The 23,698-nt window shown below is 66.0% G+C and overlaps 2 protein-coding genes across 4 annotated transcripts in view; both read right to left on the bottom strand.

Moving 5' to 3' along the window:
* The window catches only part of DNAH17 (dynein axonemal heavy chain 17), a gene marked incomplete at both ends in the record, with an annotated part of 57,829 nt that extends 55,094 nt beyond the window's left edge, over positions 1–2,735 (bottom strand). The window contains 5 exon segments of the mRNA XM_084862308.1: positions 7–92; positions 587–686; positions 844–1,033; positions 1,671–1,864; positions 2,370–2,735. Coding sequence (XP_084718434.1) covers positions 7–92; positions 587–686; positions 844–1,033; positions 1,671–1,864; positions 2,370–2,735 — 936 coding nt within the window.
* A 3,955-nt stretch (positions 2,736–6,690) lies between these two features.
* CYTH1 (cytohesin 1) overlaps positions 6,691–23,698 on the bottom strand; it is a 42,835-nt gene continuing 25,827 nt past the window's right edge. For 2 of the 3 annotated variants that reach the window (XM_084862036.1, XM_084862035.1), the window contains exons 2-13: positions 19,700–19,782; positions 18,583–18,647; positions 18,235–18,301; positions 17,906–18,024; positions 17,258–17,338; positions 15,926–16,038; positions 15,235–15,383; positions 14,843–14,954; positions 10,599–10,675; positions 9,492–9,563; positions 9,200–9,354; positions 6,691–7,892 (exon numbers count right to left, since the gene is read on the bottom strand). In XM_084862036.1, coding sequence (XP_084718162.1) covers positions 7,814–7,892; positions 9,200–9,354; positions 9,492–9,563; positions 10,599–10,675; positions 14,843–14,954; positions 15,235–15,383; positions 15,926–16,038; positions 17,258–17,338; positions 17,906–18,024; positions 18,235–18,301; positions 18,583–18,647; positions 19,700–19,782 — 1,172 coding nt within the window. In that variant the 3' untranslated portion in view covers positions 6,691–7,813. Of the gene's footprint in view, positions 7,893–9,199; positions 9,355–9,491; positions 9,564–10,598; positions 10,678–14,841; positions 14,955–15,234; positions 15,384–15,925; positions 16,039–17,257; positions 17,339–17,905; positions 18,025–18,234; positions 18,302–18,582; positions 18,648–19,699; positions 19,783–23,698 lie in introns of all 3 variants that reach the window. The other variant, XM_084862037.1, reaches the window with a different exon arrangement.

Here is a 23,698-nt window from a genome sequence, read left to right as displayed (position 1 = left end):
ACGCACCACCGTGAAGTCCGCCTGCTCCATCTCCTCCAGCAGGATCTGCAGGGGCTTCAGGTGCAGGACGATGTCGTTGGCCTCCTTCAGCCCTGCGCACAGCCAGCAGCCGAGGCCGGGGTCACGGCGCGTCCGCACGGAGGGAACGCCGGCTGCCGCCGTCAGACCAGACCCGGCGGGCCCCTCCCAACGCGGCTCTGCCCGGCCCGTGCGGCTCTGCCCGGCCCGTGCGGCTCAGTGGTCGAGCATCGGCCTTGAACCAGGAGGACATGGCCCGTGCCCGGGTTGCAGGCTCCATCCCCAGTGAGGGGCGGGCAGGAGGCAGCCGATGCACGACTCTCTCTCCTCACTGCCGTTTCTCTCTCTAGCTCCCTCTCCCTTCTCTGAAACCAGTAAAGATATATTTACAGAACACACAGGAGCTCCCTCAGGAGAGGGGCCCAGGAAGCTACTCATGGGGGGTGGGAAGGCCAGGCCCTCCAGAGGCCCAGCCGCCTCCCCGGGGCCCTGGGGGGGGCGCACTGTCATGGAGGGGAGGAGGCCAGGCCCTCCGGAGGCCGCCTCCCGGGGCCATGGGGGGGCGCACCGTCGGTGACGCTCAGGTACACGTTCTGCAGGGCCGGCCAGTAGCAGCTCTGGGCCTTCTCCAGGATCTCCACGATGCGGTTCACCTTGGGCCTGTTGAGCTGCGGGCGAGAAGGAAGCAGCTTTTCGGCAGGACGCGCAGACCCTGGGCGCGCAGCCTGACCCCGCGGCCGGGCGCCGGGGCACCGACTGGAGGGAGCGGGTCCCCTCGGGCTCCTGGGGGGGGCGGGGTCAGCCGGGGAGCCGGCGCCCGGTCACCTGGTCGTGGATGCACTGCAGGTTCTTGAGCCGGGCCTCCCAGAACTCGAACTCGACCCGGGGCAGCGGGTTCAGCCCGTCCAGCAGGGCCTGGGCCGAGTCTTTGCTCAGCACGTCCCGGATCTGGTGGGACCAGTCGATGACGATGGTCTCGATGGAGTGCAGCAGGGTGCTGTCCAGCGAGGAGAGCCTGCGAGGTGGGCAGGGGATGCCGGCCTGTCCCACGGGGCTCCGGCCGCCCGCCCTTCCCTGGCCGCCCTCCGAGGGGCCAGCACCCACCACCGGCCCGAGTCCCACCGCCCACCGCAGCTCCTCCTCACAGCCGCCTGGGGAGGCCGGAGGGCCCCCGTCTCCTCCCGGCCAGGGGACACCTGAGCAGACGGGGGTGCGCTCAGAGAGGCCGGCTCCCCCGGAAACAGAAGGCCAGCTCTGGAAGGCGATGCCCAAGACGGTGCTGCTGGCCTTTCCGATCGGGCTCCGTGGCCCGTGGAGGCCCTGCCCCGCGGGGAGCCCCGAGCGGCCGCCCTCGGTGTGAGCGGGGGCAGGAGCCATCGCCCGGCAGCTCCGGGCGCTCACACCAGCAGCTGCACGTGGGGGTCAGGAAGGGGGGGCCTGGGAGTGCCGTCCCCCCCTGCGGGCTATCCCTGCCAGGCCCCTCGGTGCCCTGGGCACCCACACCCTAAAGCGGGTCCCCTTCCCGGCTGGGGGACGCGTGACAGCAGGACGGCGGCCCGGCCCAGGGGCGTGAGGGGCGGCCCGAGGCCCGCCTGTCCGGCCCTGCCCCCGCCGGGCCCCGCCCGCCCCGTGTCCCCGCTCGGCCGGCCCACCTCTCCATGGACTCCAGTGTGCCATCCAGGCTGCCCAGGTGCTCGGGCACCGGCAGCAGCGTCTTGCCGCGGATCTTGCCGCCCATGACGAACATCTCGTTCTTGAGCCGGTGCACCTGCTTCGCCAGGTCCTCCGAGACCACGCGGGGCCAGCCGCTCATGTTCTCGCTCTGGTTCAGCAGCGAGTACAGCACCTGCAGGAGCGGGCGGCGTCGGCTGGGCTGCCGCTCTGCGGCGCCGGGAGGAGGGCTCGGCGAGCAGGGCGCGGGCCCGGGACACCAGGCCGCCGTGCCGGGGCGGGGGCAGGGGGCGGGGGGAGGGGGGACGCCATCTTTTCTGCCAAGTGGATGGAGCGTGGGCCTGCAGACGGAAGGTCCCAGATTTGATTCTGGTCAAGGGCAGGTACCTGGGCTGCAGGCTCCATCCCTGGCCCCGGCCTGGGCATGGGGGAGGCAACCCATCATGTGTCGTTCTCACGTCGACGTCTCTCTCTCTGTCTCTCCCCCGCCCTCCCACTCGCTCTAAAAGCCGACGGGAAAGCCTCCCCCAGCCTCAGCCGGCAGGTGCGGTAACATCGGAGTTCCTGCTGGATGGCAGGTGTCCCGGCCACCTCGGGGCAGGCCTGTCCTCCTGCCAGCTCCCCAGCCGGGACGTGGGCTCCGGGCCCATCGCGGACAGCACCAGGGCCCCGCCCCCCACCCGCCGCCGCCGGCCGCGCACCTCCTCCACCACGGCGATGAGCTGGTCCACCGGCGCCGGGCTGATGTCCCCGTAGATGAGCGACTCCTTGATGTTGTTCTTGTTGATGTTCTCCGCCTTCTTCTTGATGAAGTAGACGCCCTTGGCCTTGAGGGCGGCGGGGAAGCCCAGGCAGGGCACGATGGCGCCGGTCGGGCTGAGCGTCAGCAGCAGCAGCGGGACGTCGGGCTTGTCGAAGAACTCCGTGAACAGCACCAGGTTCTCCTCGGCGCTCAGCAGCTTGCTCCACCTGTCCGGCTTGAACCGGAGCAGCAGGGCGGCGATGCCCTCCAGGTACTCGAAGCGCGAGTCCGGCGTGATGGTCATGCTGACCTACCTCGCGGGCCCTGGCAAAGGGACGGCGCACGGATGTGCATCGAGCACGCCTCCTGCGGCGCCCGCAGCACAGACGGGCTCCAGCCCCCGATCGGCCCCAGCACCCACACCCCGACCAGGCCCAGCACCCACACCCCGACCCGGCCCAGCACCCCACCCCGACTGGCCCCAGTACCCCACCCCGACCGGGCCCAGCACCCACACCCCGACTGGCCCCAGCACCCACACCCCGACCGGGCCCAGCACCCACACCCCGACCGGGCCCAGCACCCCACCCCGACTGGCCCCAGCACCCACACCCTGACCAGGCCCAGCCCTGGCCCCATCGACTGGCCACAGCACCCCACCCTGACTGGCCCCAGCACCCCCACCCTGACTGGCCCCAGCACCCCCACCCGATTAGTCCCAGTACCCACACCCCTCGACCAGCCCCAACACCCACCCCACCCCGACCGACCCTAGCCCCCCACCCCACCCTGATCAGGCCCAGCCCCCCACCCCACCCCGACCGGCCCCAGCCCTCCAACCGGCCCCAGCACCACCCTCCCACCCCAACCGGCCCCAGCCCCCCACCCCACCCCGATCGGCCCAGCCCTCCAACCGGCCCCAGCACCTCCCTCCCACCCGACCGGCCTGAGCAGGAGCAGGGCTTCTTCCTCTGGGGCCTGGGGCCCCTCCCCCGGCCGAGGGCCCCTCACCAGCTGGAGGCAAACGCTGCCCAGGGGCCAGCAGGGCACACTGACGGGCACTCCTCCGGAGACCAGCAAAGGAAATGGCTTCCTTCCCTCAACGGCTCCAACTGCCACAGAACCCCGGGTCCCCTCGGCTCTGGGGCTTCTAGAACCTTCTGGCGACCTGAGTGGCGGGCGTGAGCAGAGGCCAGCCCTCTGCTCCTGCCACCGAGGAAAGGCCCGGGTGCGAGGTCTCCACCTCCACCCACGGGCAGCCTTGGCCGGAGCTGGAGGCGCTGAGCGGGCGGCACATGGACCGCGGCCTGGACTGCCCGGTGCTCACACCGCCGGGCCCTGCCTTTCCCGCTCCTGCCCTCATCTGACTCGGCCATTAAAAACAGACTTTTGCCAAAACCGGTGTGACTCAGTGGATAGAGCGTCAGCCTGCGGACTGAGGGGTCCCAGTCAAGGGCATGTACGGTGGTTGCGGGCACATCCCCGGTGGGGGGTGTGCAGGAGGCAGCTGATCGATGATTCTCGCTCATCGATGTTTCTAACTATCCCTTTTCCTTCCTCTCTGTGAAAAATCAATAAAATATTAAAAACAACAACAACAACAACAACAACAACATAGACTTTTATTGGCTTCAGAGAAGGAGGGAGAGATTGGCTGCCTCCCGCACGCCCCACACTGAGGATTGACTCCGCAACCCAGGCCTGTGCCGCGACCGGGAATCGAACCTGACCTCCTGGTTCCTAGGTCGACACAGGATCAGGCACGTGAGGGGAAGCCACGGTCGTGGTCGGGGCCTGGGCACCCCTGGCTTTCACACCGCAGCCCAGGCTCCGGCGCTGCCTGGAGGGGAGGGAGACGCGTGGGAGCCGCCGCCAAGCGAAGGCCACCAGAGGGAGCCACACGCTGCAGGGCACACGGGACCGTCCGCACGAATCCACGGTCCACGCTGCCGGCCGCAGCGGGCTTCGGGAATGGCCGGAAGCGTCCTGCCCGCAGCTCTGTCGGCCGCGCTGCCTGCGTCCGCTCCCTCCCGCCCCTCCCTCCTGCGGCCACGGCCCCCACAGCTCACCCTCCACGCCCTGCCCCCCCGAGAGCCCTCCCCCCTGCCGACCCGTCTCCGGCAGACACGGCCCCGTTAACTACCATTTCAGGACAATTTCCCGGGGGTGGGGGGCTCTGGCAGACAGCGGGGGCCGGGCCATCCGGGGCTCCTCCCTGGCCCAGCACACATACAGGCACGTACACACGCATGTGCACACGCACACACGCACAGGCACACGCACACGCCCTGGTTCTGTAACACAAAGGACGCATTTTAACAAGAAACGAGAAAATGGCTATTGCTGAGCAGCATCCTTCCTGCAGATCCTCCTGTTTGAGCAGCAGCTGTTGGGAATTATCTCCATGGCTGCATTGATCCTCGTCGCCAAATACCGTCCCACCTGCTGACACCCCCTGCTCGCTCCCGGGGTCTTCCTGCTGTTCAGGAGCCCCTCGGAGGGTCCCGGGGGCTGTGACCACTCATCACAACTCCGAGAGGAAACGCCCTCCTGCTCATTTACTTATCAAAAGTTTTTTATAGGAATTTATTTGAGCCCAATGGACGGCCTCCTGGGAACAGACCAGCGCTGTCCTCCCGTCCTGTATCAGGAGGCCTGGCCGGCCAGCAGGAGGGGAGCGGAGCCTCACTGGCCGGTGCTAACTGCCCCGGGGCAGAGGAGCTGGGAGTGGACGCGTGGTGTGAGGACAGAGCACCGTCCTCTCTCCGCGGGGCCACGGGCCCCATCAGGACCCACGCCAGGAGCCCTGGAAAGTTCTTTGGTTTCTGACGAGCCACCAAAACTGTGGGGGCTGGGGACCCCCCCCACACACACACAGCGGGATGGAGCCTCTCCCACTCCGCGCAGAGGGCGCTGGCTATCGGACGGGCGGGCGTTCATCAGGGAAGCAGGTGCCGGACCGTCCGTGGAACCGCGAGTGTGATTGCCACGCCAGCTCCGAACAGGTGCCCGGATGCCCGGGGTGGGCACAGGGGAGCAGCCCTCCTGCGGCCAGAGCGGCCCCCAGGGGCAAGGTCTCCGAGTCAGAGCCGCGGACAGGCCCGGGGCCTCAGGGTGCCACCTCCAAGGGAGGAGGTTATGCGGGAGCCCTGCAGGCGCTCACAGGGGCCGGGCTCGGCCTGAGCTGCCCAGCACGGAGGACCCTGTGTCGCCTTCAGACCCTGCGCCGCCGCCACGCTGACTGCGCTCCTCTCGGAAGGGAGTCAGCCGAGTCCGGGGTCAGACCTTCGCCTCATAAGCCATCAGCGCCCGTGGCCACCGGTCACACCAGAATGTCGTCCTGTGAACCGCCGCCGCCCCATGGATGCGCATGTTTTTAAATGTATTTTCATTGATGTCAGAGAGGAAGGAGATAGGAACCTCAGTGATGAGAGAGAATCCCCGATCGGCTGCCCCCTGCACGCCCCACACTGAGGACCAAGCCTGCGAACCGGGCACATGCCCTGACAGGATCAAACCATGGCCTCCTGGTTCACAGACTGACCTCAACCTCTGAGCCATGCAGCCAGGTGACAACGTGTGCTTGTGCAGTGGCTGCTGTGGGCGACACACGTGTGCTTGTGCGGGACTGCTGTGGGTGACACACATGTGCTGTGCAGTGGCTGCTGTGGGTGACACACGTGCTGTGCAGTGGCTGCTGTGGGTGACACACGTGCTGTGCAGTGGCTGCTGTGGGTGACACACGTGCTGTGCAGTGGCTGCTGTGGGTGACACACGTGCTGTGCCGTGGCTGCAGGGCCCAGGTTCAGACACTCACTACCTGGGCGAGCGGGTTACGTGGCGCCCATCCTCCCTCTGCCCGCGGTCAGGCCAGGGCCCTCGACAGGCCGAGAGCGGGCGGCCCGGAGGGCGCCAGCAGCCCGCGGAGCGCCCCGATCAGCGAGCGCTCTGGCCTCCACGCGGTGCGGGGCCGGGCCTCCCGCCCGGCGGTTTTGGGGACACGGCTGTGACGGGAACCGGGGTGGTGACGGGAACCGGCGAGTCGGGCATGGAGAACGTTCCTCCCAACCAGAGGGCCGTGCGGGGGACAGGCAGGCGCTGGCAGGGCACACAGGGTGGGTGGGGGTCTCCCCAGATCTCAGGGAGGGCAGAGCAGCCAGGGGAGGAGGGCCTCCCAGGGGAGTCGGGGCTGTGAGAAGCGGGGCTCAGTGGGAGGGAGGCAGGGGGCGGACGGGGAGGGACAGACAGACCCGGATGGCCACGCGGGCAGACGAGTTTATTTGCTGCGCTTCCTTGGCGCTGGTTTACAAAGAAAAGCCCAACCAAACAAAACCACTGGGATGATCATTGTAATTCTTTAAAAACCCTGTCCACAGCTTTCTTTATATTTTATATTTTGACAAACTTTTTTTAAACAAATACAAAATAATCTGAAAGGAGAAAACTATACAGATAATTTACACTCTGATAAATAGACTAACACTGACGCCGGCAGGAGGGCTCCGCTCGGCCCGGAGTTCAGGGTCCAGCGCACCTGTCCGGGGGGAGGGGGGAGGGCAGAACCCCCACCTCCCGCCTGCCCTTTCGAAGCTGTTTGCAGAGATGCGGCGCCCCCTGTCCGGCTGCGGCGACAGGAGCCGGTCCCTGAGAAGCAGGGCCAGGCCTCCACAGGCGGAGGGCGGCCCGCCCCGCCAGAGGGACAGCGCAGCCACGGCACAGCCGCTGCCCCAGCTCCCGCCGCGGGCTGACGGGGCGGTGCCCGGGAGGGTGCGCAGGAAGTGCAGCCGGGAGGGGAGGCCGCCCTGCGGGGAGCAGAGCCACACGGGACCTCCGGCACCGGGCTCCGCGGCCGCCGCAGTCCTGTTATTAGGCGTTTAGCGCAGACACACGCTTTCCATCCTAAAGCCCCGCGGGCGTGGATGCCGAGAGCCGAGCAGCATGAGGGTCTGGCAGGTGCTCCCGCTCGGCACTCCTGGCGCCGGGGACACGCCGCCCGCACGGTGTGCCAGGGTCAGGTCCCCGCCGCTCCTCTGCCGCCGGCCCAGGGCCCACGCCCTTGGCAGCTGCCCGGGGAGAGGCCGCCTGCCAATGGGCGGGATGCACGTGTACAGCTCTGCTTCGTCTTCCTCTTTAAGAAAACAAAATAAAAAATATATCTTCATAGGACGTGGCTTCTCTTCCATGCGCTTTCCCGACGGGACACCTGGGAGCACGGGTCCTGAGTGGGCTGGAGCTTCCTCCCGGGAAACCGAGCGGCACTGTCCCCGGCCTCGGCCGCGGCGCTGAGCGGAGACCGCGCGGCTGACGGAGCTCCCTTCGCCCGAGCGCCGCCTGCCGGCTCCACGGAACCGACAGCGAAGCTGGCAGGAGGCAGGGCCGCGCTCAGTGTCTCTTGGTGGAGGACACCTTCTTCTTCCGCGTGGCCAGCATCTCGTAGAAGGGGTCCCTGCTGATGGCTGCCCTGGAACAGAGGGAGTGGGGAGGCTGAGGAAGGGCGAGGACTGCTGTGCCTGCGCCCTGCCTGTCCAGGCCCGCAGCGGCCAGCTGTGCTGCCCGCCGCCGTGTCCGCCCGCCGGCCAAGGGGGGACACCTGTGCAGGTGACGAGCCGAGGGGTGCTCGCAGGGACGGATGGGGGCATTCTCTCGGCTGTGGTCTAACTCAGGGAGACAGGCCTGTGCTTCAGTCCCATGACGGCCCCGTCAGGGCAGTGACACCTGCGCCCAGCCAGCCCAGCTGCACGGAGGGCGGCCAGTCTGCCTGCGTCCATTTAAGTGTTTGTATTGACGCCAGAGAGGGAGGGAGAGAGACATCAATGATGAGGGAATCATCCATCAGCTGCCTCCTGCACGCCCCGCACTGGGGATCGAGCCCGTGACCCAGGCCTGTGCTCTGACCAGGAATGGAACTGTGACTTCCTGGTTCATAGGTCAACACTCAACCCCTGAGCCATGCTGGCCGGGCCTGGGTCACTTCTGAGGGCCTGCACTGCCCTACCTGCTCCCTAACCAGGGCCCGGCACTGGGCCCAGCACCGGAGGAGCAGTGCGAGTGCCCACCGAGCAGGCTGTGCTCGGGAAGGCGTGGATCTGAGCTCATTTTCCAGGGACCTGGCGGCCAGGCGCCACCTGCTCCAGGGCAGCTCCCCGCCCGGGCCCGCCGGCTCTGCCCTGACCGACAAGTGCCAGCTCCTGCGAGGACGGGGTGTTCACCAGCAATGCCGTCATGAGCAATGTCCCCAGGGCTCTTTGGGGACGCCAGAACGGCAGCGCCCACAGCGTGTCCCGGGGACCGCCGAGGTTAGCGGGTGTCGCCTGCTCACAGCCTGCCTGGCCGATGGCGCTGGCTTTGGTGGAGATGCCACAGAAGGGCAAAGACTGTGGAGCGCCAGACCCTCCGGACAGGCGGGCCTCGCGGGACAACGCCCATCCCCGGGCCTCGAGTCAGTGTGGACGCCACGGGGAGAGGCGCGGGGAGCACCGGGCACAGCTGACGGGCGGGCGCCGGAGGGGCGGGCGCCGGAGGGGAGGGCGGCAGCAGCTCGCACGCGGGCAGGCAGCGCCCTCACAGGCTGTGCAGGCAGAGCGGGAGCAAGCCGCCCGTGAGCACCGCTCCTGCGGCAGGGACCTGAGCGAGCGGCCCGGAGTCTGCACGTGTGCAGGAGCCTGCCCCGCCCCCGGGCAGGACCCGAACCCTGGGAGAGCGGCCTGCGGCCCCATCGCACCCGGCCCGGTGCCAGCAGCACGGGAGAGCGGGCGGCGAGGCGCCTACCTGATGCGCTTGACCCACTCCTCCTTCTCCTCGGGCGTCGGGGCGGAGATGCGGTACACCGTGTGGTTGCCCTCCACCACGCGCCCGTCCGCCTCCGTCTTGCAGGCCTTGATGACCTGGTCCTTGCTGTCCGGGATGTACAGCTCGAAGCAGTTCTGGAACCAGAGCGGTCACTTAGTCACTAAGTGATGCTGAGTGGGAATGGCCTGTGGTGGTCACGGCCCTGCACCTCCGTGGTGAAGAGCCACACCACGGCCTGCCGCCTGCCCCGCTGTCCCAGGCAAGCACTCACGGGCTTCTTGGAGTCCTCCACCTCCCGGATGCTCAGGTTCTCCAGCGGGATGATGCCCCGGGGCTCCTTGTCCTGGGGAGGAGGGAGCATGGGCTCAGTGGGTGACGCCCGGCTCCATGCCCCCCCCCCCAGACCTCCTCCCTCAGCGGGGCCACATCGATGCTCACACAGGACAGGTCAGAACCCCATGGGTGCCGGCTCTGCACACACCTGAGCCCCAGCGCCCGTGAGCCCCAGCGCCCATGAGTCAGCACCAGAGGCCTCGGCAGAGAGCACGCCCGGGCCCAGGGCTGGCCCTGGAGGAGGAGGCTGCTGCTGCCCTGCTCAGCGGGCGGCCTCAGTTTTGAGTCAGCCTCCCCCAAAGGCCCTCGTCTGGTCGAGGAGCCCCAGTGCCGGCGGGCCAGCTGTCACAGGGCGTTCTCCGCTAATTACCGCCTCTCCTCACCTCAAACAGAGGGCGCTCCACAACTCTCCCAGGACCCACCAGGCACCTCAACTCCTGCCCAAAAGCAACCCCATTGCCCCCTCTCTGGCCCTCCTGCTGGGCTGCCAAGCTCAGAGGAGCTGGTGATCCCACATGTACCTACACACAGCCAGCCACACAGCTTCACACACACAGCTGGCCAGACAGGTGACACACACACACACACAGGCAGAGAGGTGGCACATAGGTGGACAGGTGACACAGCCAGACAGGCAGATGACACACAGCCGGCCAGACAGCTGACACACACACACAGCCGACAGCTGACACACACACAGGCGGACAGACAGGTGACACACAGCCAGACAGCTGACACACACACAGCCGGACAGACAGCTGACACACACACAGGCGGACAGACAGGTGACACACAGCCAGACAGCTGACACACACACAGCCGGACAGACAGCTGACACACACACAGGCGGACAGACAGGTGACACACAGCTAGACAGCTGACACACACACAGGCGGACAGACAGGTGACACACAGCCAGACAGCTGACACACACACAGCCGGACAGACAGCTGACACACACACAGGCGGACAGACAGGTGACACACAGCCAGACAGCTGACACACACACAGCCGGACAGACAGCTGACAGCCGGCCCCAGCTCACCGTCGTGTACTCAAAGTAGTACAGGCAGTTGTCGGTCAGGATGAACCAGCGGCGTTTCCAGGTCTTGACGCGGCCGCCTGCGAACAAGAGGAGATGCGTGTGGGACGGAGGCCGGGCGGGGCGGCCGCAGCACGCAGCCCTCCAGGCGAGGAGGAGCAAGGGCAGGGCCAGGGACACGGAGACCATGGCAAGCTGACAGCGGTGACAAACACAGCAGACAGAAGCACCGTTCACGGAGTGCAAGTGTGTGGTGCAAGCACAGCAAGCAAGCCAGGCGGCGCCGAGGCGAGGCCGGACAGCGATGAGGATGAGGCGGGCGGAGGGAGCGGGCAGAGGGCACGCAGCGCAGGTCTGACTGGGCTGGGAGCTTCTCCCAACACGAGGGAGAGGGCCGCCTCGTCCGCCATGCAGCCCCGCACGGAGGGGAGGGGAGGGGACAGGAGGACACTCCATCCCGTCGCCGAGGAACCAGCTCTCCTGGACGGGGGACCGCACCCTCCTGGGCCGTGAACCCCAACCAGCTCCAGCCTCCGGACCAGAGTCCGGTCTCGGGGGCTCCTGGCAGCAGGGGTGTGCTCAGGGCAGGCCTCAGCAAACAGGCAGGCGGCCTCCTGAGCACCGAGTGCAGCCGGGGCTCCCTTGTCCTCAGCGAGAAGCACACAAGTGGCACAAGAGGCCGCCGCCCCGGGAAGGTGGTCCGGGAGGGAGGTGGCCTGGCCGTGTGGACAAGGCCTCTGCCTCGGTCACGACCATGACCCAGCCTTTCCCTCCACTTTGGTCAAGTCGAGGGAGAGCCCTCTGCTGAGCCTACAGTAACCCGAGCCTGTGTGACACGGCTCTCTTAGCGCGTCCTGCGGGCGGCGCAGCTCTGCCCGCTGCACGTCACCTGCAGAGCAGAGCCTCCTCCCCAATCCGCCCGGGGCGAGGGCAGTGCGCCCGGCCTCTCCCCTCCTGCGGGCGGCGGCTGGGGGAGTGGGTCCCACCACCGGGGTGCCTGCAGGGCGAGGGGGTGTCGTGGGAGAGCCTGCAGCGTAGGTCCCTGTGCAGGGCGGGCTGCGTGGCCTGAGCCCCAGGAGGGGAGGGCTGACCAAGGCACCAGGGGGCAGGCTGGCCCTCTCCCCCAGCGGTGAGGTACTGAGCGCGTCCTCTGGTCCCGAGGCGAGGTGGGGCCATGAATGGAGATGGGACATGCACGTGGCAATGGGAAGGCTGGGCAGATTGAAGGCGTGAGGAAAGGAAGACGTGGGTCTACTTAGAACCGGAGCTAGCTGGACAGAAAAAGGACCCCTCCCCACTTTAGGGTGCAAGAACTCAGCTCTCCCATTTCTTGGGCCTCCATCCGCACACAGGGCTCAGCACCCAGGACACCTGCCCCCCAATGGCCATGTACTCCCCGCGCGGGGCCCCAGGGACTTGGGCTCAGGAGGCTATGGGAGGCCGATGCCAGAGGGAGGGGGGTCTAGCAGCAAAGCAAAGCTGAGAGCCCTCCCCGACGGGAAAGCCGGGCAGCCCCTGACTCCGCCAGGCAGCTCCCTGTGTCCCGGGGGACACCGGGAAGGTGCAGACGGACAAGCAGACAGGGCAGCGCGTACCGAGGACAGTCCCCGTGGAACTCACAGGGCCACACGGCTCAGGTCCCGCCTGAGGGGAGGCAGAGGCGGCTGTCCCGGCATGGGCACCTGCCAGCCCCAATGCTGCCATACATGCCGTCCGTGGCTCTCTCTCCGGGCGGCTCTGCCACGTTGGGGAGCCCCTCACTTGGGGAACCACGTTCCCCAACCAGTGAGTGCAAAGGGGACCCTGACGGCTAAGGCCGGCCTGCGGTGTTTAGGACGCCTCACTGAAAGGGGAGGGAGAGGAACAGAAACAGAGCCAAGCCTGGCTGGTGTGGCTCAGTGGCTGAGCATCACCTATGAACCAAGAGGTCACCAGTTCGATTCCTAGTCAGCACACAGGCCAGGGTTGTGGGCTGGATCCCCAGTGAGGGGGGGCGTGCAGGAGGCAGCTCATCAGTGATTCTCTCTCATCATTGATGTTTCTCTCTCTCCCCCTCTCCCTGAAATCAACACATATGTACTTAAAAAGTAACTTAGTAATAAAAACAGAGCCGGGTCGGAATGCCCTCCCCGGCATCTGGGGCGTGAAGCGGAGGTGCCGGCGTTTCTGGCTCAGTCTCCGTTCAGTCCCACCGGGCGTCGCCCTGCGTTTAGGAAACACGTTCCTCCCCAGGTGCCTTCTGCCACGGCGGACGGAGCACTGGCGCTGGGACGCCAGAACGTCCCGCTCCCGGAAAGGAGACTTTCTCAGCCCGGGGCGAGGATCCGCCAGCACAGCCGAGGAGGAGCCGGGGTCCCCTGGCTTCTCGCGCTGCCACCCGCAGGGCAGCTACTGCACCTGGCGCCTCCCTGCTGGCCGCCGGGCGCCACTCCTCCCCGGGACCCGGGCCTGCCAGTTCCCCAGGGACTGTGCGAGAAGTTAGAAGCGGCATTGACACTACCACCAGCGATTAAGAACAGACCACCAAAGTCACACCACCAGCAGGCTGAGCAGTCAGCGCCGGGGCAGAGCGAGCGAGCGAGCAGGGCGAGGGGTTACATACCTCCTGGAGTTGGGGGCAAGGAAAAGGAGAGCCAAAATCATGGAAACATACAAATGAGGGAGAAAAGAAAATTAAAACCAAGAAGTTGAATCCACCTCCGTAGTCTCAGAGCACTGCACAGGCATTCGGGACTGCTGGGGGGAAGGGGGGGCGGGGCGGACATAACCATCGCCGGGCGCTGCCTGGCCACCCCACGGGAAGGCAGGGCCGCGGGCACCACCGAACCCTGGCCCCCACGGGCCCCAATCAGCTCTCACGAAGCAGCCGCAGACCGTGGTCCAGCACCCCCAGCAGTGAGGGGAGGGGAAGGGACTTCCTTCAGCTGGTGGCACTTTTTAGTGTGTGTGAGAACGCACACGCACAAACCCATGAATGCACGCGTGCATGTGTATACATGAGAGCACAGGTTCCGTGGCGATACTGAAACACACACATCACGCCAGGCGGCTGGACCAGCCCTTGGGAACCAACACCCGTGAAAACCCCAGGACGGGGTGAGGTTCGGGAACGAAATGCAGGGACCTAACGATCGAGACCATGCTTAAGCTTCTTTTTAAAAACCATGGGGCCTCATGCCCCTGCGTGTCCTGGGGCAAGCACCGAGGCGATCCTTTGCCGGTCTAACCCCAGCCTGGCTGACGACACGCCAGCGTCCACACCTCTCGCTGGAGGGACGCGCAGCAGACCTGGCTGCCTGCTCACTTCCCAGCAGGCTTCCTCTACCCGCGCAGAGCAGCGCGGCTGCCTCTGGTTGGTGAGCGGGAGCCTGAGCCGCAAAGACCCACTGGCTGGAGTGGACGGAGCGCTGGCTACGGTGGGAGCCCAGCCTCTCGCAGCTTTACGGGCGCACGGCCGAGTCACAAATAGGGGCCTTGGCGGTGCTCTCGGGGGAAGAGGGGGTCCTGCCCTGTCCCCCTCGCCAGTGCGCCAGGTGCGTCAGCAGCAGCTGAGCAGCGACTTCACCTTCCCGCCGCCCGGTGGCAGCTGCAATGGGCAGCAGGACCCGCTACCACTGCCCGGACCGTGTGGGGCCCGGGCTGGCCAAGGCCGAGGCAGAACAAAGCACTCTCAGCAGCCACACTGGCCATCGCCATGTCCATGCTCCCCTGGGCTCGGGAACCACTGAGGAAACCATCACGCGGGACAAGCCTGGAAGCCCCCCTCCCTCCTGGTGACTCGGCCCTTCCCGCACGACCCGCCGTCGAGCTCCCGGCTCCCGGGGCTACGGGAGGAGGAGTGACTTGTGTTCTGAATGGAGGGCGTTAGCGTGGCTGGGTCGGGGTGCTGCGGGGTCGCCATGCACACGCCCGTGGAGCCGGATGCAGAGCATGATGATGCTGGGTGCGGGAGCACGTGTGTGATGGGAGGGAGAGATGGACGCAGCTGGCACTGCCAGGGAGCGAGGGGGCGGGAGGAGGAATGACTGGTGGGTGGGGTGCAAGTGCACGTGGTTGCTTCACGGAGCAGGAAGTCCCGCCCACACTCTGGTGCCCTGGGCACTGACGGCTTCCACTTCCTTTCTGGAGGTGAGTCTCGTGGCAACAGAATGAATGCATCCCGAAGGCCCTCCCAGCGCCTCCCGGCCACCCGTGTTCCCACGCTCCTGCACGCATGTGCGCGCCCTCACGGGCTCCAGTCCACTCACCGAGCTTCAGGAGCCAGCCCTCGCGGTCCGGGTTGAAGAAGGTGTGCGTGAGGTCGTTGCCGTCGTCCTCTGGGATTTTGAAGGGCTCGTTTTTGATGCTCTCATAGAGGTTCTGGGAGAGACGACACTGCCTGCCTCTGGGTCTGGGACACGCCTGCCCCCGTGCCCACCCCGCACAGCACCCTGCTCGGTGGCCACTCTCCTCTGGGCACGAAGCGCAGAGAGCTCCGCCTCCGGCGGCTCCGGAGACTAAGACGCCGCCGCCTCGGGCCGGGCAGGGAGGGAGAAAGCAGCGGGTCCCACTAGCTTCTCTGGTCCTGGCCCGGCTGGCCTCCCGCCGGCTCCCGAGGGAACGCGCACTGGTGGAGGACTCTCCCGCCGGCCGCACTCACCCGCAGCAGCTCCTCGGGCAGGTCCCCGCCGTCGTTGATGCCGCGGTTCATGGCGATGAACCTCTCCACCGTGGGCTTGTCCTTGACGTTGGGGTTGTGCAGGCTGGTGTTCAGCATGATGATGGCGAAGGAGAGGACGTAGCACGTGTCTAGAGAGGAGCGGAGAGGCGCTCAGAGGTGCCCACCGGGGGGCAGGGCGTGCGGTGCGTCAAGGCCGCTGGCCGGGACACGTCGGCGCCTGGCCCGCTGGCACTGGGTGGCGGGGCCTCTCCAGGAGGGCCAGGCGACAGTGTCCAGGACTCAAAGGGGTCCCCTTTCTCAGACCTTAACAGACAGCACCCTGCGGAGCATCGGGAAAACCATGCAACGCGAGAGAAGATCCGTTACCCAGAATCCCCCACCTGGCGGGAACCTGTTTTATTTGCTCCCTCACTGAGCCATGCTGTGACCAAACTGGAATTATTGTAAAAGAGGTACCCGATCTCATTAGCATTTCCCTATATCAATAACTTTCAAAAACATGACTTTAAGTGACATAACTCAGACACAATCCACACGCCTCCTCCGATGCAGAGTCCCTGGGGGTTCCTGCTTTTTCCTGCTGTAAACAAGCCTCATCGGCGCACTCAGCTGTGCCCGCCCTCTCCCGGTCAGCGCCCACAGCCGGGGAGCCCGCGAGGCGCCTGCCTACCCGTGGACTGGAACACGCCGGGGTTGCACTGGCAGTAGCGCTGGGCGAACGCCTCCATCATCCGGTCGATCTTCTGCGCCTCCCCCGGCAGCCGGAAGCTCCACAGGAACTGCCTGCGAGGGGACACGCTGTCACGCGGCTGGCACCTTACGTCCCGTGACCTCCCGGGCCAGGGTCTCAGGCTGGGCTCCCGACAGTAACTCCGTTCGGACACCTACGCCCAGCGGTGTGCCCACGTCCCGGGCACGGGCGAGGCGCGCAGGGAGCGGCGAAACCAGCTTCCTGTGAGAAGAGGCCCGGCCTCTGAGAACTGCTCTCATCTGAGGGAGCCCGGCTGCGGCGCACGGGGTGCAGCCAGACGCCCGCCGCACCGTGGCCGTGAGCCAGAGGCCATGGCCACGCGGACCTGTCCCCCCGGGAGCCCAGGAGGCGAGCACACGCCCGCGGCAGGGAGGACACCGGTCCCTCTCAGCACAACGAACAGGCCCAGTGAAAACTACGTTCACTGCTTCTAAAACCAAGTGCACAGGTACTACCTCCTACGCCAGGGCTAATTTAAAGTGTTTCCTAAACTACAAATTAGAGGAAAGACGTCAAGTTTTAAATGCACGTCCACCTCCAGAAAGAACGTTCACTGAGAACCTGAGGGGAGGGTTTGCCAAGTTTGTCCCTCAGAACACAGCGCAGTTCCCTCACTTTCACCCCCATCGTCCAGTCACCGGCCCAATCACCAACCACAAGGACCTCTCTTAGGGCACTTCCGGGTTCCCCAACCCCAGCGCTGCCATTTCCCCGCAGAGCCCCCTGGGAGGCAGTGCCACCCCCAGAGCCCCCTGGGAGGCAGAGCCACCCCCGCAGAGCCCCCTGGGAGGCAGTGCCATCCCTGTAGAGCCTCCTGGGAGGCAGTGCCACCCCCGCAGAGCCCCCTGGGAGGCAGTGCCATCCCCGCAGAGCCCCCTGGGAGGCAGAGCCACCCCCAGAGCCCCCTGGGAGGCAGTGCCACCCCCGCAGAGCCCCCTGGGAGGCAGTGCCACCCCCGCAGAGCCCCCTGGGAGGCAGAGCCACCCCCAGAGCCCCCTGGGAGGCAGTGCCACCCCCGCAGAGCCCCCTGGGAGGCAGTGCCACCCCCGCAGAGCCCCCTGGGAGGCAGTGCCACCCCCCAGAGCCCCCTGGGAGGCAGAGCCACCCCGCAGAGCCCCCTGGGAGGCAGTGCCACCCCCGCAGAGCCCCCTGGGAAACAGTGCCACCCCCCCAGAGCCCCCTGGAGGCAGTGCCCCCTGGGAGGGAGGAGCTGGGACCTGGCCCGCTCAGGTGTCGCTCGCCTGCACTCACCGCAGCGCCTGGACCAGGTTTAGGTCGGTGAACTCGTGTAAGCCCACAAACGCGTGGAGAACCTGGATGTTAAAGTCGTCTCTATCAAGAAAAACAAGATTCGGGGTTGGGGGAATGGGAGTGGGGAAGGCAGGCATTAGACCCTGGAGTCCAAGGGCGTCCCATCCCCACCCCCAGCCAGGCAGTCTCCACGCCCCTGAGCTCTGCCTCCTATGGGCCCAAGGAGGGGGCACCGTCTCCTCTGCCTCCTGCAGAGCGGACGAGGCGCCCTCACACCGCGGCACACCAGCTGCTGCCCCAGGACCATGCCCCTCAGCCCGTGAGGTGCTGCCAACTCAGGGCAAACCGTCACCAAGAGCCCAGCATTCTCAGCCGGCAAGTGTGGCTCAGTGGTTGAGAGTCGACCCATGAACCAAGAGGTCAGGGTTAGATTCCAGGTCAGGGCACCTGCCCAGGTTGGGGGCTCCCTCCCCAGCACGGGGTGTGCAGGAGGCAGCCGATGGACGTCTCTCTTATCGATGTTCCTACCTCTCCCTCTCCCTGCCCCTTTCTCTAAGATCAGTAATAAAGCAACACGTAAAAAGAGAAGCCAGCATCCTGAGGCTCCCTGAGGCTCGGCCTCCGGCTCTCCTTCGCTGCCCAGCTCACCTCTCCCCCAGGTAGTCCCCGATGGCGGTCTTGTTGAGCCCCTCGCCCTTATACAGGAACTGGGCGATGTCCTCACAGGTGTGCTTCAGCAGGTCGTTCTCGATCAGGAACTGGATCCCCTGAAAGCGCAATGAAGACACGGTGATGCTCACCCAGAAACGTCTGGAAAGGAAGCCGGAGGGCATGGGACGAGGGGTGTGGGGCCTGGGTGCGGGGGATGTATGACGAACAGTGCTGCTGGCAGCGCCGGGCCGCCCCGTGGCTGAGCCTACCACGGCGGTGGGCGGAACCAGTACCCGAGAGCCCGGGGCTCCGAGCATCCTTCTCACCTTCTTAGGGTCCATGTTAAATTTCTTCCTGCCCATGGCCACCTGCTTGTTCCTCTGCATGTTCTTCCTGTAAAACAACCCGGCAGCCACGTCAGCGCCGGCCCCTCGAGGGCCTGAGAGACCAGTGCCTCCAGCGCTCGCCGTGAGCGGGCTCTGAGGGGTCTGCGGGAGCGCGGGCACAAAGGGTCGGGACGGCCAGTCCTCCAGACAGCCTACGACCGCCCTGGCCCTCGCCTCCTCCGGGGCACGGGAGGGAGGCGGCCCACACTGCACGGGACCTGGCGGCAACGGCCGGGGTGTGTGCGCGCACGGGAAGCCGCGCCACCCTGCCACCGCGGGCACACTCACCTCTCCTCTGTGGAGCCCAGGTTTTCAATTTCATTGGCCACTTCCGCTATCTCATCCTTCAGCCTCTGCAAGACACACAGCCCGTCACACATCCTCCCGCCCAGCCCGCCGCGCTCGGTCCAGCGAAGAGCTGCTAAAGCCACGCGAAGCCAGCCAGCCTGGACATGGGCCGCCGGAGACGCTGCCCCCCCCCAGCTGCCCGCAGACCGAGCACGCAGCAGCCGCCTCTCCATGGGACTGAGGCCGGGCCTCCAGAGACGCTGCCCCCCTGCCCCAGCTGCCCGTAGACTGAGCACGCAGCAGCCGCCTCTCCGTGGGACTGAGGCCGGGCCTCCAGAGACGCTGCCCCGCCCCCAGCTGCCCGCAGACCGAGCACACAGCAGCCGCCTCTCCATGGGACTGAGGCTGGGGCTCAGGGGTCAACCAGGCACCACGCAGCAAAGGGAAGGCCGCCCCCCTCTTCCCCCTCCCCCTGCCCCGGCTCTGCTTCCCGCTGCTCGCACAGATGAGCAGCACACCCAGGGGGTCACCACGGGGCAAGGCTCTCCTGGCTCAGTGGGGAATGGGCATCAGAGAGAGGGCAGCGACCACAACACTGACCAGCACCGAGCAGCAGTCTGTGCTCTGCACCCCTCCCTGCCGCCCAGCTGCCCAGCGCTGCCACCTGTGCGTGGCTGCCCGATAGCCAAAGAGAGGCTCTGCCCAGGGACCAAGAGCACCACTGCTCGGACCTGGGGCTGAGCGACTGGGGGCTGAGCGAGTGGTGGGCTGAGTGACCGCGGGGCTGAGTGACGGCGGGGCCGGGGGCTGCTGCTGACTCGGGGACCAGCAGCTGCGCTGGCCCTGCACAACAGGAGCTCAGCGCCCACCTGTCCGCAGGAGTCGTCCCGTGGGTCTTACAGACGAAGAAACTGAGTTTGAGGGACCGACACGCTGGCACAGAAGACACTTGCCCAGGAGGAGCCAGCTCCAGGCTGGACGCAGTCCACTGCGGAGCCGGACCCCTCACCTGAGCCCTGCCCCACCTGCCACGCAACGACTCCCCACACCCACACTCTGCCCGGCACTGTGAGCGGGGGATGCTGTGGGGACAGCCCCGCCCCACGGCCACGCCTACCTGGATGTCCGCCAGCAGCTCCTGCTTCCGGCGCCGGATGTTCTCCAGCTCCTGCCGCTCCTCGGCAGTCAGGTCGCTGGGCACTGCCGGGGAAGGGGGGAGGAAGGCGCATGAGAAAGCTGTTTTTAGCCACTTAGACGTGAAATCCAAGTGGCGTCAAATGCTGTGCTACAGTGTGCGCTCCAGAGCAGTGATTTCCAAGTGCCCCCGACGCCCCGTCGCATCGTCCCAGCCGGCACGCCGCAGTGGCTTTCTGTGCCCAGGATTCATTCCCAGGCAAAACCCAAAGAGCTGGACCCACTATGCGCAAGCAGCAAGCGTGGGAACTGGTGCCGTGGAGCCTCCCTGAGGAGGGGTGAAGGCCCACTGGCTGGGGGCGGCTGGGGGACAGTGTGGGGGGTGGGGGTGGGGTGGAGGGGAGGCGGCTTCCATAGTTCTAGCCAAAACCACTGACCCCAGAACCACTCCTCAGCAAGCAGCAGGAAAAGCAGGCCCACGAGGGCTCGGAAAAGGTGAGCCCCGAGAGCCCAGGAAGAGGCTGTGTCCACAGCACGGGGCGTCCCCAGCCCCGAGGAGGACACAGGCGCACGGGTGGGAGGTCACACAGGCAGCCATGCCGCCGCCGGACGGGATGACGGGATGACGGGATCAGGTGCGGGGAGCACTGCGGATCTGACGGAGAGGCACCACGCAGTCTCTCAGCAGAACGAAAAGGCGAGGCTCGGGGGACCGAAACCGGCGTTGTGCCAAAACCCAGGATGCTACAGGCCACCGGGGTAAACGAGTCAGTTCCCAGGGCGTCTCCCTAACATTACAACGGAGGCCACGAGCCGCAGAGCACCCGCTGCCGGGAAACAGGAAAACCCGGAACTGCAGGCCCTGGAGCGGCGGTGGGAGCCAGGAGGGGCAGCTCCCGGGAGAGGGAGCTCGGCGTAGAGCGTGGCTCCCAGGGGCAGTGCTGTGCCCTGTCGTGAGCTGTGCACAAAGTAACTTACGTGTCCCCCGTGGACACGGCCTGGGGGCGAGGGGCTTATAGAACACAAGGGAGGCCACCGCCCGGGAGCACGTCAAAGGGGAGGAGCAGACAGAGGTGTGAGCTGTCAGGCACAGTGCGAGGGCAGGGAGGCCCCGTGGCTTCTTCGGGAGGCCAGATCAGACAGGAAATCCGGGCTGCAGCCGTGGGGATGGAGTTCCAGGGGAAACAAAGGAAGCGGACAGGGTGATAAACTGGAAGCGTGCAGCGAGGGGAGGAAGAACAGGAGGAGGGCGTCGGGAGGTGGTCTCTGACTTGGACGGGTCGGTGAGGTAGGAACATTAAGTCTGGCCTGGCCAGCGTGGCTCAGGGGTTGAGCATCAACCCAGGAACCAAGAGGTCGCTGGTTCAACTCCCAGTCCGGGCACAGGCCTGGGTTTCGGGCTCCAACCCCAGTGGGGGGCGTGCAGAAGGCAGCCGGTCCATGAGTCTCTCTCATCACTGGTGTTTCTAGCTCTCACCCTCTCCCATCACTCTCCATTCCTCCCTGAAAACCAATAAGCACAAAGTTCTGTTAAAAAGGAGAGAGGAAGCCTGGCAGCCCACCGATCAGCACCAGTGGCGCTCCGCGGAGGGAGGGAGGGGGAGGGAGGAGTCCTGGAAGGAAGGCACTCCAGGAGCATGCCCGGTAACAGAAAGCGAACCGTGAAGGCGGTGCGGGCAGTGGCGCAGCGTGCGGTGGTCAACAGAAAGGCTTCCCGCCGTGCCTTCAGGAGTGACAGACAGCGCGTCACCTCCCTCCACCTCACCCCGTGAATCTTCTCCCCGACTCAGTCCCCTCCACCAGCGCTGCTGCCTTTGGGTCCTGAAAGCTTTTTATTTTATTTATTTATTTTTAAATGAATGGACAGTTTTTTGTTTTTTTTAAATATATTTTATTGATTTTTTACAGAGAGGAAGGAAGAAGGATAGAGAGCTAGAAACATCGATGAGAGAGAGACATCGACCAGCTGCCTCCTGCACACCCCCCACCGGGGATGTGCCCGCAAGCAAGGCACATGCCCTTGACCGGAATCCAACCTGGGAACCCTCAGTCCGCAGACCGACGCTCTACCACTGAGCCAAACCGGCTTCGGCCTGAAAGCTTTTTAAAAAGATCTCATTTTTCTACTAGAACTTTGCAATGAGAACAAAATCTACCATTTTACCCATGTGTTTCCTCTGCGCAAACGTATCGATGCAACATCAACTCTTCCCTCTCTCAAGCCCACGAGGAAGACCCCCCGGCCGTGCCGCCCGGTTTCCGGCTCTGGCTCAGGGTGGGAGTGAGCCTGGAGCCACAGCGGGACAGGGTACCACCCCGCCTCGGACCCAGGAAGTGCATCCGCCCACGCCAAGGCTTTCCCGCATGGCCAGAGGGCTAAGCCGCAGAGGCCGGCTGACGGGCCCTGCTCCCCCGGCGCCACGTGGGCAGCCACGCGCCGGGCAGAAGGCGCTGGGCCCGCTTCTCTTGAAGAGAGCAGCGCCGTGGGCAGCAGCCGCGCCGGGGACGGGGAGCGGGGCCAGGGCGGCTCGGGTGCATGCCCGCGGCCCATTTACAAGGTGTCCTGCTGTCCTCGGCCAGCCTGGGCCCCCCTCGCAGGGTTCCGACTTAATGAGGACGATGGAGGGCCCACAACAAGGGCCATGTGTTCCGCTGTGAATAGAAACCACACAAGGACGCTTCTCTTTCTCCTTTATTTAAATGCTGCTCTGCAGATTTCACCGGTGGCAGAAACCCAGAGCTGAAATGTGCCCCACGCCATGCATACAAAGGAGATGTCTTAAAGGGACAGGCCTCCTGCAGCTGGTGGCCCGGGAACAGTGCAGCTCATGCTGCCAAGCCAGGCTCCTGCCCACTCTCCCTGCTCAGGCCACAGCAGGTGCCAGAGACCCGCAGGAAGTTCACATGCAAATGCAAACGAGGGTCTTCTGATGGCAGTTTCTGCTCAGCAGAGCACGGGCCGCTCTGTCCCAGGGGCCTGAGCGAGAGTCCGAGACGGCACTGAGGTCAGCGGCCACACGAGGCCTCTGCGGCTTGGAAAGACACAGTGGCCTTCTTTCTGCCATGACCATCCAACGTCCTGTCACACATATCAGAGTCCGCTCCCATGGAGAGTCCACACTGCACCCAGCGCAGGGGGACACGCTGTGAGCAGTGAGGCTGTGAGCCCAGAAAGCCTCACCTTTCCCCAGGGGAGGGACCACCCGCTCCGCTTCCCCCAGCCCAGGAGGCATGGCCTGCCCACACACTGCACTGCCCACCTGCCCACACACTGCACCCTGTCCACCTGCCCCACATGCCCACCTGCCCACACACTGCGCCCTGCCCACCTGCCCACACACTGCGCCCTGCCCACCTGCCCCACATGCCCACCTGCCCACACACTGCGCCCTGCCCACCTGCCCACACACTGCGCTCTGCCCACACACTGCGCCCTGCCCACCTGCCCACACACTGCGCCCTGCCCACCTGCCCCACACACTGCGCCCTGCCCACCTGTCCACACACTGCACTGCCCACCTGCCTACACACTGCACTGCCCACCTGCCCACACACTGCGCCCTGCCCACACACTGCGCCCTGCCCACCTGCCCACACACTGCGCCCTGCCCACCTGCCCACACACTGCGCCCTGCCCACCTGCCCACACACTGCGCCCTGTCCACCTGCCCCACATGCCCACCTGCCCACACACTGCGCCCTGCCCACACACTGCACCCTGTCCACCTGCCCCACGTGCCCACCTGCCCACACACTGCGCCCTGCCCACCTACCCACACACTGCGCCCTGCCTACACACTGCGCCCTGCCCACACACTGCGCCCTGCCCACCTGCCCCATACACTGCGCCCTGCCCACCTGCCCCTTGCAGGGCTGCATCTGATGAGACTGAGGACTCAACCCAGCTTAGAACCCTGCTCTCCAGCACTGTGCTCTCCCAGGACCTCTGCTTGGAGGGGCAATGACCATTTAAAAACAGCTC

Source organism: Pipistrellus hanaki (genome assembly GCF_964339955.1).
Source record: "Pipistrellus hanaki genome assembly, chromosome: 16".
Classification (NCBI taxonomy): Eukaryota; Metazoa; Chordata; class Mammalia; order Chiroptera; family Vespertilionidae; genus Pipistrellus; species Pipistrellus hanaki.
The sequence above is the reverse complement of the archived record's forward strand: the minus strand, read 5'-3'. Positions and strand labels throughout refer to the sequence as shown.